We start from the raw sequence: 16,098 nt of genomic DNA on the forward strand, positions 1-16,098 counted from the left end.
AGGCCGGAGAGACGGGCCAGAGAGGGGCCGGAGAGGGAGGCCAGCGAGAGGGGCCAGAGATGGGCCAGAGAGGGGGGCCTGTTATTAAAATAAACTCATACATTTCTAACTTAATACTTAAAGTGACACTGTGGAACTTTCCGGAGGTGGAAAGTCTTCTGCCTGATGCCATGAAAACAAAGTTTAAACCACATGGATGGAAACAAGCAGGTGGAGACTCCTCCTCCAGGGCAAGGACGAGTCATGTTTGTGGAGATGCAAGCTCATTAAGCACATGAGGTCGAATACATTTTTACTGCAGTAAAACACAAAAAATAAAAACATGTTGGATTTTTTGGGCTAAAAAGTTACACAGTGGGGCTTTAAAATGTTCTTCAAAACCCTCTCTAAAATGTGATGGGATTGTAAATGAGCTGGAGCGTGCACCCCTCAGAGGACTTCAGAGCAGGCACTTCAAAGGTCTGTCCCGGATCACAGTTTATTGGAGCGAGGGACGGCTCAGGCGGGTGGTCCCACGTGCTCCATGTCCTGAGCCTCAGCGACAGGAGGAGCCAGCGTCCTCCTGACCACACCCGTGTAGCTCTGACCGCTCGTCCCCAAACCACTGAGGAAAAGGTGAAATAAGAAACGCATTTCCCAAAGCACATGAAGGCCAGACACAGCAGGGGACGAGGACCCAATCTTCCATTTACAGAGACTTGAAACGTCTTCTGTGGGTTATTCATACAAATGTAACGTGTTTTTCATCTGTAAAACGCTCAAAATCGCACATATTTGGAACATGAAACTGATAGATCTAGGATTACGTTTCTTGTTTCATTTTGTCAGCACGAAACATGACTGAATGGGATTTTGGTGTGTGTAGGTGCTACGTCATGTGTGAAGCGCCTCTGCTGCTTTGTGTCTACTGTGTCACCATAACAACCCCTCTGCCGTTTTGAGTCGTGTTGTGAATTCCACCTGTTAAAACTTAGATTAATGTGAATGAACCTTTTAGGGCACGAGTCAGAGGACGGCATGTCTACACTAGGAGGCCGCCGCGGGATGAGGCCTAAAATGATGATGCCGTTTGATGCCCAGCCGCCTCAGCGTAAGTGTGCTTAGAGGGATGAGGGGGGTTAGTGTCCTCCAATCGCTCCTTTAAGTTTGAACCAGTCGGAGGAAAAGTGCAGCACAAATCATCTGTGCGTCCCGGGAGAGCGAGGGAGCAGAATCACCAGGTGAAGCACAAAAGCACTTAAAGGCAGTTTGGGGCGGTAAAAACATCTGAACAAATGAATGTTTAGTGAAGAAGCGGGTGCAAAGTGCTGGTGAGACTCTTTAACTTTAGTGAGAAAAAGAAGTGATTTCAAAATGAGCCACAAGACTACACTGCAAAAAGAAAAAATATGAGACTAAAACATTAAAGTCATTAAAGATTAATATTGTTTTTTATTTGTTCTCTTTAAAAGGAAATATTGACTTTATAAATCACCCAAAGAACTGAGTAACTCTGGTGATAGAGCGCCCCCTGCAGAACATTTCTTTCTTTATCATAATAAGACTCAAATATTTAACGTGGCTAAATATTTCAAAAGAAGAGTTTCTCAGGAGAGTTGTCTTCGTGTCAATGTCGCGGAAAACCAGAGCCAGCAGGGGGCGGCGATGCCCATTTCAAACATCCCCAAAATACATATTGAACCATCACAGGGACTTATAAATTTAATAATTTAGTCTTGCTTTAAACCCGTTGTTGTCTTCACCCTCTGCCAGTTTAATGTCATCATTTATTTTAGAGGACTTTACTTTTACTCCAAGGTCAGTGCGACTGACCAGAGGGACGGTTGACTTTAGTTCACTTTTGTTTTTGCCTTAAACCTGTAGATAAGCCTTAGACCTCCAGTATAAAACCCCTTTTTCAGATAAACATTTGCCTCAATCAAAGCTTTTCAGACAGTGCTACAAAAATTAATTGACAATTTTTTTTTTTTTAAATTAAAATGATTATTAAATTATTATTAGGCCCGAGCGCCACAAGCTGGCGAGAGGCCTATTAGTTCCGTAAAGCCGTGCGAAGCGCTCGGCCACTTCCAAACACTCACTAACACTCCTCCTCATGCACGCCCCGTGCATACTAATTAGTAGTAGGAAAATGGAACATTACCGTTGTAAACGGGCAAAGCCCGTGCAAAAGTGCGCACTCAACTCATTTGCGCTAAGTAGCTCACGAATACGTTCCCCATCTCTTGCATGTTCCGTGCATATAAGCATGTAAGGCAAAAATTGAACATTATTACTGTATAGAGGGCCAAAAACACAAAGTGGGCAAAATTAACGAAAGTACCCGTCAGTGACCAGGGACCCACACCATGAGGTAGGAAAATGTATAGTTTATGATAATTGAAAAATAGGAAACATTGTTTTCGCATCGGAATATTATTCATTCTTTTTTTCTTTCTTCTTTCTTCTCGGGACCAACCCCCCTATTTTTCACCCAGTGAACATTGACAAAAAGTCAAAAAAATTTGTACACCTCTAAAAATCGTGCCTCTCTACATTCTGGCTCTTTTCTAAAATTAAAAAAATTGGCGCGTCAGCGCCCCCAAATGTACCAAAAATGCATTGAGAGATGGGAAATGACCCAAAAAAAAATCTGTTAGAATCATGAAATTTGGCGCAGAGGTAGATGGTGACAAGAGAAGTAAAAAATATTATTACGGCAACGCCGTCCGCCCAACCAAATGTCGGCCATATTGGATCAAAAATTGAGTTTTTCAAAACGTCGTACTTTTACGAACTCCTCTCAGGGCGTTGGCCCTAAAAAGCTGAAATTTGGTGAAAATGCTACTGAGGAGTGGGACATCAAAATGACATTGACCCTGTCACGGTCTCTGTGCGGCGAAGCCACAAACTTTAGCTAGAATTTCAGAGATTTCCCAAATTTAAAAATTGCTGCCGTTTGCGCAGATAAAGTCCGAATTGCGTCAAATTAGAATCAGTTGTTAAACTCTTTGCCCTAAACCTACTTGAAGTGAAATAAATTAATTTGGCGTCACAGCGCCCCCTACAGATTTTATATGGAGTTTAAATATTTAGTTTTGCGAAATTTTACGAAATTTGTCACACAACTCAATGTTGGCCCCATCAAAAAAGTCAATGAGACTCCTCCTCGAGCATTTGCCCTATTAACCTGAAATTTGGTGAGATTCATCTTCGGGGGTAAAAGTTATAAACATTTTTATTCAAAGAATCACGGTGTCTGTGCAGCGAAGCCGCACATTTTGCCAAGAATTCAAAATAAAATTGCTTTTTGATGTAAAACAAAGGGGAGAAGATGTGACAGCGTCACAGATTCAGCAGTAGATGTAATAAAAGGACCATTGGGGCGCGTTAGCCACGCCCCCTCTTGCGGCGTGGTGAGGGCCGATCATTGCCGCTTGCGGCTATATTTATTAATTATTATTATTAGCATTATTAAACTGAGATTTCCAAAATGGGTGTTTTTCCCCAATAATGGTCTTAGTCAATATATTTCAACATTTATTTGGTTATAATATATTAAACAACTCTCAGTACAATAGGAATACTGGAGTAGAAGACTAATTGAAAAAGTGATTGCTGATCAGTCGATGACTAAAATGATTATTTGTGACAGTCCAATATTCAAATCAAGATTGAAATACTCTTATTTAACTTGGCCAGATAATACTTTTTGCAGTGTAAAATTGTCAGCATAAATATTAGATACATATTTAATTACATCATATCTAGAATGTAAAGAGAACATTATTATCCACTAAAACATACGCATGCTCCATCTCATGTGTCCATCTCATGTGTCCATCTCATGTGTCCATCTCATGTGTCCATCTCATGTGTCCATTTCATGTGTCCATCTCATGTGTCCATCTCAGCGGTCATTAGTGCCCATCCCATCCACTCGCTGGACCCTCAGCACCAGCAGCACCACTATCACATGGGCAGCCTGGCCTCTCCCACCCGCACCTACCTGTACCACCACCACCAGGCCAGCAGTGGGCGCCCTCACGCCTGCACCAGCCCCAGCTCTCATCTGCACAGGGTGGAGTCTTCAGGTGAGACGCTGCTGCCCTCTGCTGGCCACATCTGCTGCATCTCATGCATTCTCACCCGTGTCTTCTAATCATCATTATGTTGTTTTCATTTATTTATTTGAGATGTTACATGACATTATTTAACCTACAAATATTTAAAAAGTTAGTAGTTTTAGTTAAAAAATAAACTAAATAACCTCAATTATATTTGTGTTATAATGGCTCGACCTCAGTATAATATATGGTAAATGTATTCCTATATATATTCTGTTTATCTATGTTAAAGATGCTGCTGAGTTTTACTGTCTTTGAAACCTGAAAAACAGACACTAGTTCATTAAAAGCTTCTGCAGTCCAGAGTTCTTCCTCTCACGTTCAGACCATGCTAACTGCGCTCCGCCGTGCTAACCGCGCTCCGCCGTGCTAACCGCGCACTTCCTGGTTCTCAAATGGTAAAAGGCTTTATAAGAAAAACTCTGGTGCAGTCACAGGGACAGTATGTGGCGCTTACTGTTTTTATGTTTTTAAAAAGGAACTACAATCACAACTGAACATGTGCAGCCTGCTCAACATGCCGTGTTCAGCTCCTTCTCAGTCTGTGTTCAGGCCGTGTTCAGCTCCTTCTCAGTCTGTGTTCAGGCCGTGTTCAGCTCCTTCTCAGTCTGTGTTCAGGTCGTGTTCAGCTCCTTCTCAGTCTGTGCTCAGGCCGTGTTCAGCTCCTTCTCAGTCTGTGTTCAGGCCGTGTTCAGCTCCTTCTCAGTCTGTGTTCAGGTCGTGTTCAGCTCCTTCTCAGTCTGTGCTCAGGCCGTGTTCAGCTCCTTCTCAGTCTGTCAATCATGACTTACACACGGTTCCTTTAAGTAAGACGTCGTTGATCATCCGCTGGAGTCGAGATGAATGTGTTCTGTTTGTGGGAAAACCTGGTGTCTTATTGCTCCAGTCCTCCACCTCCTCTCTCCACCTCCTCTCTCCACCTCCTCTCTTCACCTCCTCTCTCCACCTCCTCTCTCCACCTCCTCTCTTCACCTCCTATTTTCACCTCCTCTCTCCACCTCCTCTCTCCACCTCCTCTCTTCACCTCCTCTCTCGACCTCCTCTCGAGCTCCTCTCTTCACCTCCTCTCTCCACCTCCTCTCTCCACCTCCTCTCTTCACCTCCTCTCTCCACCTCCTCTCTTCACTTCCTCTCTTCACCTCCTCTCTCCACCTCCTCTCTCGACCTCCTCTCGAGCTCCTCTCTTCACCTCCTCTCTTCACCTCCTCTCTCCACCTTCTCTCTTCACCTCCTATTTTCACCTCCTCTCTCGACCTCCTCTCGATCTCCTCTCTCCACCTCCTCTCTTCACCTGCTCTCTCGACCTCCTCTCTTCACCTCCTCTCTTCACCTCCTCTCTTCACCTCCTCTCTTCACCTCCTCTCTCCACCTCCTCTCTTCACCTCCTCTCTCCACCTCCTCTCTCCACCTCCTCTCTTCACCTCCTCTCTCGACCTCCTCTCGATCTCCTCTCTCCACCTCCTCTCTCGTGCTCCTCTCTTCACCTCCTCTCTCCACCTCCTCTCTCCACCTCCTCTCTCGTGCTCCTCTCTTCACCTCCTCTCTTCACCTCCTCTCTTCACCTCCTCTCTCCACCTCCTCTCTTCACCTCCTCTCTCTCTCTGCCTCCTCCTCAGAGTCGGTGAGGAACACTCCCTGCTCCGAGCCGCCTCCTGCTGCCTCCTCTCAGCTCTCCTGCCCCTCTGAGATCATGGTGGACCCCGAGGGCAGTTACCACGGCTCCAGCACCACAGAGGAGGAGGGCAGCTACAGCAGCAGCCTGCCCCCTCTGCGCCCGGCTCACCCTCACGCCCACGCACACCCGCTCAAGAGCTTCGCCGTGCCCGCCGTCCCGCCCGGATCCCACCCGTCGTACGAGAACCCCGCCCTGCCCAGCACGCCCCTGCTGACTCAGAGTGGTACGGAACTCAGCAGCACAATGCTCTTGTGTATGTCAAACTCCTCATGTCCAATTCTTTATATCTGAAGTATTCTCATGTGTTAGTGTTCTCATGAGTTAGTGTTCTCGTGTGTTAGTGTTCTCATGTGTTAGTGTTCTCGTGTGTTAGTGTTCTCATGTGTTAGTGTTCTCGTGTGTTAGTGTTCTCATGTGTTAGTGTTCTCGTATGTTAGTGTTCTCATGTGTTAGTGTTCTCATGTGTTAGTGTTCTCGTGTGTTAGTGTTCTCATGTGTTAGTGTTCTCATGTGTTAGTGTTCTCGTATGTTAGTGTTCTCATGTGTTAGTGTTCTCGTGTGTTAGTGTTCTCGTGTGTTAGTGTTCTCGTGTGTTAGTGTTCTCGTGTGTTAGTGTTCCCGTTTGTTAGTGTTCTCGTGTGTTAGTGTTCTAGTGTGTTAGTGTTCTCGTGTGTTAGTGTTCCCGTGTGTTAGTGTTCTCGTGTGTTAGTGTTCTCGTGTGTTAGTGTTCTCGTGTGTTAGTGTTCTCGTGTGTTAGTGTTCTCGTGTGTTAGTGTTCTCGTGTGTTAGTGTTCTCGTGTGTTAGTGTTCTCGTGTGTTCTCATGTGTTAGTGTTCTCGTGTGTTAGTGTTCTAGTGTGTTAGTGTTCTCGTGTGTTAGTGTTCTCGTGTGTTAGTGTTCTCGTGTGTTAGTGTTCTCGTGTTAGTGTTCTCGTGTGTTAGTGTTCTCGTGTGTTAGTGTTCCCGTTTGTTAGTGTTCTCATGTGTTAGTGTTCTAGTGTGTTAGTGTTCTCGTGTGTTAGTGTTCCCGTGTGTTAGTGTTCTCGTGTGTTAGTGTTCTCGTGTGTTAGTGTTCTCGTGTGTTAGTGTTCTCGTGTGTTAGTGTTCTCGTGTGTTCTCATGTGTTAGTATTCTCATGTGTTAGTGTTCTCGTGTGTTCTCATGTGTTAGTGTTCTCGTGTGTTAGTGTTCTCGTGTGTTCTCATGTGTTAGTATTCTCATGTGTTAGTGTTCTCGTGTGTTCTCATGTGTTAGTGTTCCCGTGTGTTAGTGTTCTCGTGTGTTAGTGTTCTCGTGTGTTAGTGTTCTAGTGTGTTAGTGTTCTCGTGTGTTAGTGTTCTCGTGTGTTCTCATGTGTTAGTATTCTCATGTGTTAGTGTTCTCGTGTGTTCTCATGTGTTAGTGTTCTCGTGTGTTAGTGTTCTCGTGTTAGTGTTCTCGTGTGTTAGTGTTCTCGTGTGTTCTCATGTGTTAGTATTCTCATGTGTTAGTGTTCTCATGTGTTAGTGTTCTAGTGTGTTAGTGTTCTCGTGTGTTAGTGTTCACATGTGTTAGTGTTCTCACGTGTTAGTGTTCTCGTGTGTTAGTGTTCTCGTGTGTTAGTGTTCTCGTGTGTTAGTGTTCTCGTGTGTTCTCATGTGTTAGTGTTCTCATGTGTTAGTGTTCTCGTGTGTTAGTGTTCTCATGTGTTAGTGTTCTCGTGTTGTAGTTTTCTAGTGTGTTAGTGTTCTCGTGTGTTAGTGTTCCCGTGTTTTAGTGTTCTCATGTGTTAGTGTTCTCGTGTGTTAGTGTTCTCGTGTGTTAGTGTTCTTGTGTGTTAGTGTTCTCGTGTGTTAGTGTTCTCGTGTGTTAGTGTTCTCGTGTGTTAGTGTTCTAGTGTGTTAGTGTTCTCGTGTGTTAGTGTTCTCGTGTGTTAGTGTTCTCGTGTGTTAGTGTTCTCGTGTGTTAGTGTTCTCGTGTGTTCTCATGTGTTAGTGTTCTCGTGTGTTAGTGTTCCCGTGTGTTAGTGTTCTCGTGTGTTAGTGTTCTCGTGTGTTCTCGTGTGTTAGTGTTCTCGTGTTAGTGTTCTCGTGTGTTAGTGTTCTCGTGTGTTAGTGTTCTCGTGTGTTAGTGTTCTCGTGTGTTAGTGTTCTTGTGTGTTAGTGTTCTCGTGTGTTAGTGTTCTCGTGTGTTAGTGTTCTCGTGTGTTAGTGTTCTCGTGTGTTCTCGTGTGTTAGTGTTCTCGTTTGTTAGTGTTCTCGTGTGTTAGTGTTCTCGTGTGTTAGTGTTCTCGTGTGTTAGTGTTCTCGTGTTAGTGTTCTCGTGTGTTAGTGTTCTCGTGCGTTAGTGTTCTCGTGCGTTAGTGTTCTCGTGTGTTAGTGTTCTCGTGTGTTAGTGTTCTCGTGTGTTAGTGTTCTCGTGTGTTAGTGTTCTCGTGTGTTAGTGTTCTCGTGTGTTAGTGTTCTCGTGTTAGTGTTCTCGTGTGTTAGTGTTCTCGTGTGTTAGTGTTCTCGTGTGTTAGTGTTCTCGTGTGTTCTCATGTGTTAGTGTTCTCATGTGTTAGTGTTCTCGTGTGTTAGTGTTCTCATGTGTTAGTGTTCTCGTGTGTTAGTGTTCTCGTGTTAGTGTTCTCGTGTGTTAGTGTTCTCGTGTGTTAGTGTTCTCGTGTGTTAGTGTTCTCGTGTGTTCTCATGTGTTAGTGTTCTCATGTGTTAGTGTTCTCGTGTGTTAGTGTTCTCATGTGTTAGTGTTCTCGTGTTGTAGTTTTCTAGTGTGTTAGTGTTCTCGTGTGTTAGTGTTCCCGTGTTTTAGTGTTCTCGTGTGTTAGTGTTCTCGTGTGTTAGTGTTCTCGTGTGTTAGTGTTCTCGTGTGTTAGTGTTCTCGTGTGTTAGTGTTCTCGTGTGTTAGTGTTCTCGTGTGTTAGTGTTCTCGTGTGTTCTCGTGTGTTAGTGTTCTCGTGTGTTAGTGTTCTCGTGTGTTAGTGTTCTCGTGTGTTAGTGTTCTCGTGTGTTAGTGTTCTCGTGTGTTAGTGTTCTCGTGTGTTCTCGTGTGTTAGTGTTCTCGTGTTAGTGTTCTCGTGTGTCAGTGTTCTCGTGTGTTAGTGTTCCCGTGTGTTAGTGTTCTCGTGTGTTAGTGTTCTCGTGTGTTAGTGTTCTCGTGTTAGTGTTCTCGTGTGTTAGTGTTCTCGTGTGTTAGTGTTCTCGTGTGTTAGTGTTCTCGTGTGTTAGTGTTCTCGTGTGTTAGTGTTCTCGTGTGTTAGTGTTCTCGTGTGTTAGTGTTCTCGTGTGTTAGTGTTCTCGTGTGTTAGTGTTCTCGTGTGTTCTCATGTGTTAGTGTTCTCGTGTGTTAGTGTTCTCGTGTGTTAGTGTTCTCGTGTGTTCTCGTGTGTTAGTGTTCTCGTGTTAGTGTTCTCGTGTGTCAGTGTTCTCGTGTGTTAGTGTTCTCGTGTGTTAGTGTTCTCGTGTGTTAGTGTTCTCGTGTGTTAGTGTTCTCGTGTTAGTGTTCTCGTGTGTTAGTGTTCTCGTGTGTTAGTGTTCTCGTGTGTTAGTGTTCTCGTGTGTTCTCATGTGTTAGTGTTTTCGTGTGTTAGTGTTCTCGTGTGTTAGTGTTCTCGTGTGTTAGTGTTCTCGTGTGTTAGTGTTCTCGTGTGTTCTCGTGTGTTAGTGTTCTCGTTTGTTAGTGTTCTCGTGTGTTAGTGTTCACATGTGTTAGTGTTCTCATGTGTTAGTGTTCTCGTGTGTTAGTGTTCTCGTGTTAGTGTTCTCGTGTGTTAGTGTTCTCGTGTGTTAGTGTTCTCGTGTGTTAGTGTTCTCGTGTGTTCTCATGTGTTAGTGTTCTCATGTGTTAGTGTTCTCGTGTGTTAGTGTTCTCGTGTGTTAGTGTTCTCGTGTTGTAGTTTTCTAGTGTGTTAGTGTTCTCGTGTGTTAGTGTTCCCGTGTTTTAGTGTTCTCGTGTGTTAGTGTTCTCGTGTGTTAGTGTTCTCGTGTGTTAGTGTTCTCGTGTGTTAGTGTTCTCGTGTGTTAGTGTTCTCGTGTGTTAGTGTTCTCGTGTGTTAGTGTTCTCGTGTGTTAGTGTTCTCGTGTGTTCTCATGTGTTAGTGTTCTCGTGTGTTAGTGTTCTCGTGTGTTAGTGTTCTCGTGTGTTAGTGTTCTCGTGTGTTAGTGTTCTCGTGTGTTCTCGTGTGTTCTCGTGTGTTAGTGTTCTCGTGTTAGTGTTCTCGTGTGTCAGTGTTCTCGTGTGTTAGTGTTCCCGTGTGTTAGTGTTCTCGTGTGTTAGTGTTCTCATGTGTTAGTGTTCTCGTGTGTTCTCATGTGTTAGTGTTCTCATGTGTTAGTGTTCTCATGTGTTAGTGTTCTCGTGTGTTAGTGTTCTCGTGTGTTTGTGTTCTTGTGTGTTAGTGTTCTCGTGTGTTAGTGTTCTCGTGTGTTAGTGTTCTCGTGTTAGTGTTCTCGTGTGTTAGTGTTCCCGTGTGTTAGTGTTCTCATGTGTTAGTGTTCTCGTGTTGTAGTTTTCTAGTGTGTTAGTGTTCTCGTGTGTTAGTGTTCTCGTGTGTTAGTGTTCTCGTGTGTTAGTGTTCTCGTGTGTTAGTGTTCTCGTGTGTTAGTGTTCTCGTGTGTTAGTGTTCTAGTGTGTTAGTGTTCTCGTGTGTTAGTGTTCTCGTGTGTTAGTGTTCTCGTGTGTTAGTGTTCTCGTGTGTTCTCATGTGTTAGTGTTCTCGTGTGTTAGTGTTCTCGTGTGTTAGTGTTCTCGTGTGTTAGTGTTCTCGTGTGTTAGTGTTCTCGTGTGTTCTCGTGTGTTAGTGTTCTCGTTTTAGTGTTCTCGTGTGTCAGTGTTCTCGTGTGTTAGTGTTCCCGTGTGTTAGTGTTCTCGTGTGTTAGTGTTCTCGTGTGTTAGTGTTCTCGTGTGTTAGTGTTCTCGTGTGTTAGTGTTCTCGTGTGTTCTCATGTGTTAGTGTTCTCATGTGTTAGTGTTCTCATGTGTTAGTGTTCTCGTGTGTTAGTGTTCTCGTGTGTTAGTGTTCTCGTGTGTTAGTGTTCTCGTGTGTTCTCATGTGTTAGTGTTCTCGTGTGTTAGTGTTCTCGTGTGTTAGTGTTCTCGTGTGTTAGTGTTCTCGTGTGTTAGTGTTCTCGTGTGTTAGTGTTCTCGTGTTAGTGTTCTCGTGTGTTAGTGTTCTCGTGTGTTAGTGTTCTCGTGTGTTAGTGTTCTCGTGTGTTCTCATGTGTTAGTGTTTTCGTGTGTTAGTGTTCTCGTGTGTTAGTGTTCTCGTGTGTTCTCGTGTGTTAGTGTTCTCGTGTTAGTGTTCTCGTGTGTCAGTGTTCTCGTGTGTTAGTGTTCTCGTGTGTTAGTGTTCTCGTGTGTTAGTGTTCTCGTGTGTTAGTGTTCTCGTGTGTTAGTGTTCTCGTGTGTTCTCATGTGTTAGTGTTTTCGTGTGTTAGTGTTCTCGTGTGTTAGTGTTCTCGTGTGTTAGTGTTCTCGTGTGTTAGTGTTCTCGTGTGTTCTCGTGTGTTAGTGTTCTCGTTTGTTAGTGTTCTCGTGTGTTAGTGTTCACATGTGTTAGTGTTCTCATGTGTTAGTGTTCTCGTGTGTTAGTGTTCTCGTGTTAGTGTTCTCGTGTGTTAGTGTTCTCGTGTGTTAGTGTTCTCGTGTGTTAGTGTTCTCGTGTGTTCTCATGTGTTAGTGTTCTCATGTGTTAGTGTTCTCGTGTGTTAGTGTTCTCGTGTGTTAGTGTTCTCGTGTTGTAGTTTTCTAGTGTGTTAGTGTTCTCGTGTGTTAGTGTTCCCGTGTTTTAGTGTTCTCGTGTGTTAGTGTTCTCGTGTGTTAGTGTTCTCGTGTGTTCTCATGTGTTAGTGTTCTCATGTGTTAGTGTTCTCATGTGTTAGTGTTCTTGTGTGTTAGTGTTCTCGTGTGTTAGTGTTCTCGTGTGTTAGTGTTCTCGTGTGTTAGTGTTCTCGTGTGTTAGTGTTCCCGTTTGTTAGTGTTCTCATGTGTTAGTGTTCTAGTGTGTTAGTGTTCTCGTGTGTTAGTGTTTTCATGTGTTAGTGTTCTCGTGTTGTAGTTTTCTAGTGTGTTAGTGTTCTCGTGTGTTAGTGTTCCCGTGTTTTAGTGTTCTCGTGTGTTAGTGTTCTCGTGTGTTAGTGTTCTCGTGTGTTAGTGTTCTCGTGTGTTAGTGTTCTAGTGTGTTAGTGTTCTCGTGTGTTAGTGTTCTCGTGTGTTAGTGTTCTCGTGTGTTAGTGTTCTCGTGTGTTCTCATGTGTTAGTGTTCTCTTGTGTTAGTGTTCTCGTGTGTTAGTGTTCTCGTGTGTTAGTGTTCTCGTGTGTTAGTGTTCTCGTGTGTTAGTGTTCTCGTGTGTTCTCGTGTGTTAGTGTTCTCGTGTTAGTGTTCTCGTGTGTCAGTGTTCTCGTGTGTTAGTGTTCCCGTGTGTTAGTGTTCTCGTGTGTTAGTGTTCTCGTGTGTTAGTGTTCTCGTGTGTTAGTGTTCTCGTGTGTTAGTGTTCTCGTGTGTTCTCATGTGTTAGTGTTCTCATGTGTTAGTGTTCTCATGTGTTAGTGTTCTCGTGTGTTAGTGTTCTCGTGTGTTAGTGTTCTCGTGTGTTAGTGTTCTCGTGTGTTCTCATGTGTTAGTGTTCTCGTGTGTTAGTGTTCTCGTGTGTTAGTGTTCTCGTGTGTTAGTGTTCTCGTGTGTTCTCGTGTGTTAGTGTTCTCGTGTTAGTGTTCTCGTGTGTCAGTGTTCTCGTGTGTTAGTGTTCCCGTGTGTTAGTGTTCTCGTGTGTTAGTGTTCTCGTGTGTTAGTGTTCTCGTGTTAGTGTTCTCGTGTGTTAGTGTTCTCGTGTGTTAGTGTTCTCGTGTGTTCTCATGTGTTAGTGTTCTCATGTGTTAGTGTTCTCATGTGTTAGTGTTCTCGTGTGTTAGTGTTCTCGTGTGTTAGTGTTCTCGTGTGTTAGTGTTCTCGTGTGTTCTCATGTGTTAGTGTTCTCGTGTGTTAGTGTTCTCGTGTGTTAGTGTTCTCGTGTGTTCTCGTGTGTTAGTGTTCTCGTGTTAGTGTTCTCGTGTGTCAGTGTTCTCGTGTGTTAGTGTTCTCGTGTGTTAGTGTTCTCGTGTGTTAGTGTTCTCGTGTTAGTGTTCTCGTGTGTTAGTGTTCTCGTGTGTTAGTGTTCTCGTGTGTTAGTGTTCTCGTGTGTTCTCATGTGTTAGTGTTTTCGTGTGTTAGTGTTCTCGTGTGTTAGTGTTCTCGTGTGTTAGTGTTCTCGTGTGTTAGTGTTCTCGTGTGTTCTCGTGTGTTAGTGTTCTCGTTTGTTAGTGTTCTCGTGTGTTAGTGTTCACGTGTGTTAGTGTTCTCATGTGTTAGTGTTCTCGTGTGTTAGTGTTCTCGTGTTAGTGTTCTCGTGTGTTAGTGTTCTCGTGTGTTAGTGTTCTCGTGTGTTAGTGTTCTCGTGTGTTCTCATGTGTTAGTGTTCTCATGTGTTAGTGTTCTCGTGTGTTAGTGTTCTCGTGTGTTAGTGTTCTCGTGTTGTAGTTTTCTAGTGTGTTAGTGTTCTCGTGTGTTAGTGTTCCCGTGTTTTAGTGTTCTCGTGTGTTAGTGTTCTCGTGTGTTAGTGTTCTCGTGTGTTAGTGTTCTCGTGTGTTAGTGTTCTCGTGTGTTAGTGTTCTCGTGTGTTAGTGTTCTCGTGTGTTCTCATGTGTTAGTGTTCTCGTGTGTTAGTGTTCTCGTGTGTTAGTGTTCTCGTGTGTTAGTGTTCTCGTGTGTTAGTGTTCTCGTGTGTTCTCGTGTGTTCTCGTGTGTTAGTGTTCTCGTGTTAGTGTTCTCGTGTGTCAGTGTTCTCGTGTGTTAGTGTTCCCGTGTGTTAGTGTTCTCGTGTGTTAGTGTTCTCATGTGTTAGTGTTCTCGTGTGTTCTCATGTGTTAGTGTTCTCATGTGTTAGTGTTCTCATGTGTTAGTGTTCTCGTGTGTTAGTGTTCTCGTGTGTTTGTGTTCTTGTGTGTTAGTGTTCTCGTGTGTTAGTGTTCTCGTGTGTTAGTGTTCTCGTGTTAGTGTTCTCGTGTGTTAGTGTTCCCGTGTGTTAGTGTTCTCATGTGTTAGTGTTCTCGTGTTGTAGTTTTCTAGTGTGTTAGTGTTCTCGTGTGTTAGTGTTCTCGTGTGTTAGTGTTCTCGTGTGTTAGTGTTCTCGTGTGTTAGTGTTCTCGTGTGTTAGTGTTCTCGTGTGTTAGTGTTCTAGTGTGTTAGTGTTCTCGTGTGTTAGTGTTCTCGTGTGTTAGTGTTCTCGTGTGTTAGTGTTCTCGTGTGTTCTCATGTGTTAGTGTTCTCGTGTGTTAGTGTTCTCGTGTGTTAGTGTTCTCGTGTGTTAGTGTTCTCGTGTGTTAGTGTTCTCGTGTGTTCTCGTGTGTTAGTGTTCTCGTGTTAGTGTTCTCGTGTGTCAGTGTTCTCGTGTGTTAGTGTTCCCGTGTGTTAGTGTTCTCGTGTGTTAGTGTTCTCGTGTGTTAGTGTTCTCGTGTGTTAGTGTTCTCGTGTGTTAGTGTTCTCGTGTGTTCTCATGTGTTAGTGTTCTCATGTGTTAGTGTTCTCATGTGTTAGTGTTCTCGTGTGTTAGTGTTCTCGTGTGTTAGTGTTCTCGTGTGTTAGTGTTCTCGTGTGTTCTCATGTGTTAGTGTTCTCGTGTGTTAGTGTTCTCGTGTGTTAGTGTTCTCGTGTGTTAGTGTTCTCGTGTGTTAGTGTTCTCGTGTGTTAGTGTTCTCGTGTTAGTGTTCTCGTGTGTTAGTGTTCTCGTGTGTTAGTGTTCTCGTGTGTTAGTGTTCTCGTGTGTTCTCATGTGTTAGTGTTTTCGTGTGTTAGTGTTCTCGTGTGTTAGTGTTCTCGTGTGTTCTCGTGTGTTAGTGTTCTCGTGTTAGTGTTCTCGTGTGTCAGTGTTCTCGTGTGTTAGTGTTCTCGTGTGTTAGTGTTCTCGTGTGTTAGTGTTCTCGTGTGTTAGTGTTCTCGTGTGTTAGTGTTCTCGTGTGTTCTCATGTGTTAGTGTTTTCGTGTGTTAGTGTTCTCGTGTGTTAGTGTTCTCGTGTGTTAGTGTTCTCGTGTGTTAGTGTTCTCGTGTGTTCTCGTGTGTTAGTGTTCTCGTTTGTTAGTGTTCTCGTGTGTTAGTGTTCACATGTGTTAGTGTTCTCATGTGTTAGTGTTCTCGTGTGTTAGTGTTCTCGTGTTAGTGTTCTCGTGTGTTAGTGTTCTCGTGTGTTAGTGTTCTCGTGTGTTAGTGTTCTCGTGTGTTCTCATGTGTTAGTGTTCTCATGTGTTAGTGTTCTCGTGTGTTAGTGTTCTCGTGTGTTAGTGTTCTCGTGTTGTAGTTTTCTAGTGTGTTAGTGTTCTCGTGTGTTAGTGTTCCCGTGTTTTAGTGTTCTCGTGTGTTAGTGTTCTCGTGTGTTAGTGTTCTCGTGTGTTCTCATGTGTTAGTGTTCTCATGTGTTAGTGTTCTCATGTGTTAGTGTTCTTGTGTGTTAGTGTTCTCGTGTGTTAGTGTTCTCGTGTGTTAGTGTTCTAGTGTGTTAGTGTTCTCGTGTGTTAGTGTTCTCGTGTGTTAGTGTTCCCGTTTGTTAGTGTTCTCATGTGTTAGTGTTCTAGTGTGTTAGTGTTCTCGTGTGTTAGTGTTTTCATGTGTTAGTGTTCTCGTGTTGTAGTTTTCTAGTGTGTTAGTGTTCTCGTGTGTTAGTGTTCCCGTGTTTTAGTGTTCTCGTGTGTTAGTGTTCTCGTGTGTTAGTGTTCTCGTGTGTTAGTGTTCTCGTGTGTTAGTGTTCTAGTGTGTTAGTGTTCTCGTGTGTTAGTGTTCTCGTGTGTTAGTGTTCTCGTGTGTTAGTGTTCTCGTGTGTTCTCATGTGTTAGTGTTCTCTTGTGTTAGTGTTCTCGTGTGTTAGTGTTCTCGTGTGTTAGTGTTCTCGTGTGTTAGTGTTCTCGTGTGTTAGTGTTCTCGTGTGTTCTCGTGTGTTAGTGTTCTCGTGTTAGTGTTCTCGTGTGTCAGTGTTCTCGTGTGTTAGTGTTCCCGTGTGTTAGTGTTCTCGTGTGTTAGTGTTCTCGTGTGTTAGTGTTCTCGTGTGTTAGTGTTCTCGTGTGTTAGTGTTCTCGTGTGTTCTCATGTGTTAGTGTTCTCATGTGTTAGTGTTCTCATGTGTTAGTGTTCTCGTGTGTTAGTGTTCTCGTGTGTTAGTGTTCTCGTGTGTTAGTGTTCTCGTGTGTTCTCATGTGTTAGTGTTCTCGTGTGTTAGTGTTCTCGTGTGTTAGTGTTCTCGTGTGTTAGTGTTCTCGTGTGTTCTCGTGTGTTAGTGTTCTCGTGTTAGTGTTCTCGTGTGTCAGTGTTCTCGTGTG

General features: G+C 43.8%; 1 protein-coding gene across 7 annotated transcripts in view; it reads left to right on the forward strand.

The window, feature by feature from the left end:
- neo1a (neogenin 1a) overlaps window positions 1–16,098 on the forward strand; it is a 280,070-nt gene that overhangs the window by 252,728 nt on the left and 11,244 nt on the right. For 4 of the 7 annotated variants that reach the window (XM_072465808.1, XM_072465811.1, XM_072465812.1 and 1 more), the window contains exons 24-26: window positions 998–1,090; window positions 3,894–4,073; window positions 5,723–6,034. In XM_072465808.1, the coding sequence (XP_072321909.1) occupies window positions 998–1,090; window positions 3,894–4,073; window positions 5,723–6,034 (585 nt within the window). The remainder of the gene's footprint in view (window positions 1–997; window positions 1,091–3,893; window positions 4,074–5,722; window positions 6,035–16,098) is intronic. The other 3 variants (XM_072465814.1, XM_072465809.1, XM_072465813.1) reach the window with 1 other exon arrangement.

The sequence above is a fragment of the Eucyclogobius newberryi genome, unplaced genomic scaffold (assembly GCF_026437365.1).
Source record: "Eucyclogobius newberryi isolate DKJ021-1_F unplaced genomic scaffold, fEucNew1.0.hap1 SCAF_5, whole genome shotgun sequence".
NCBI lineage: Eukaryota > Metazoa > Chordata > Actinopteri > Gobiiformes > Gobiidae > Eucyclogobius > Eucyclogobius newberryi.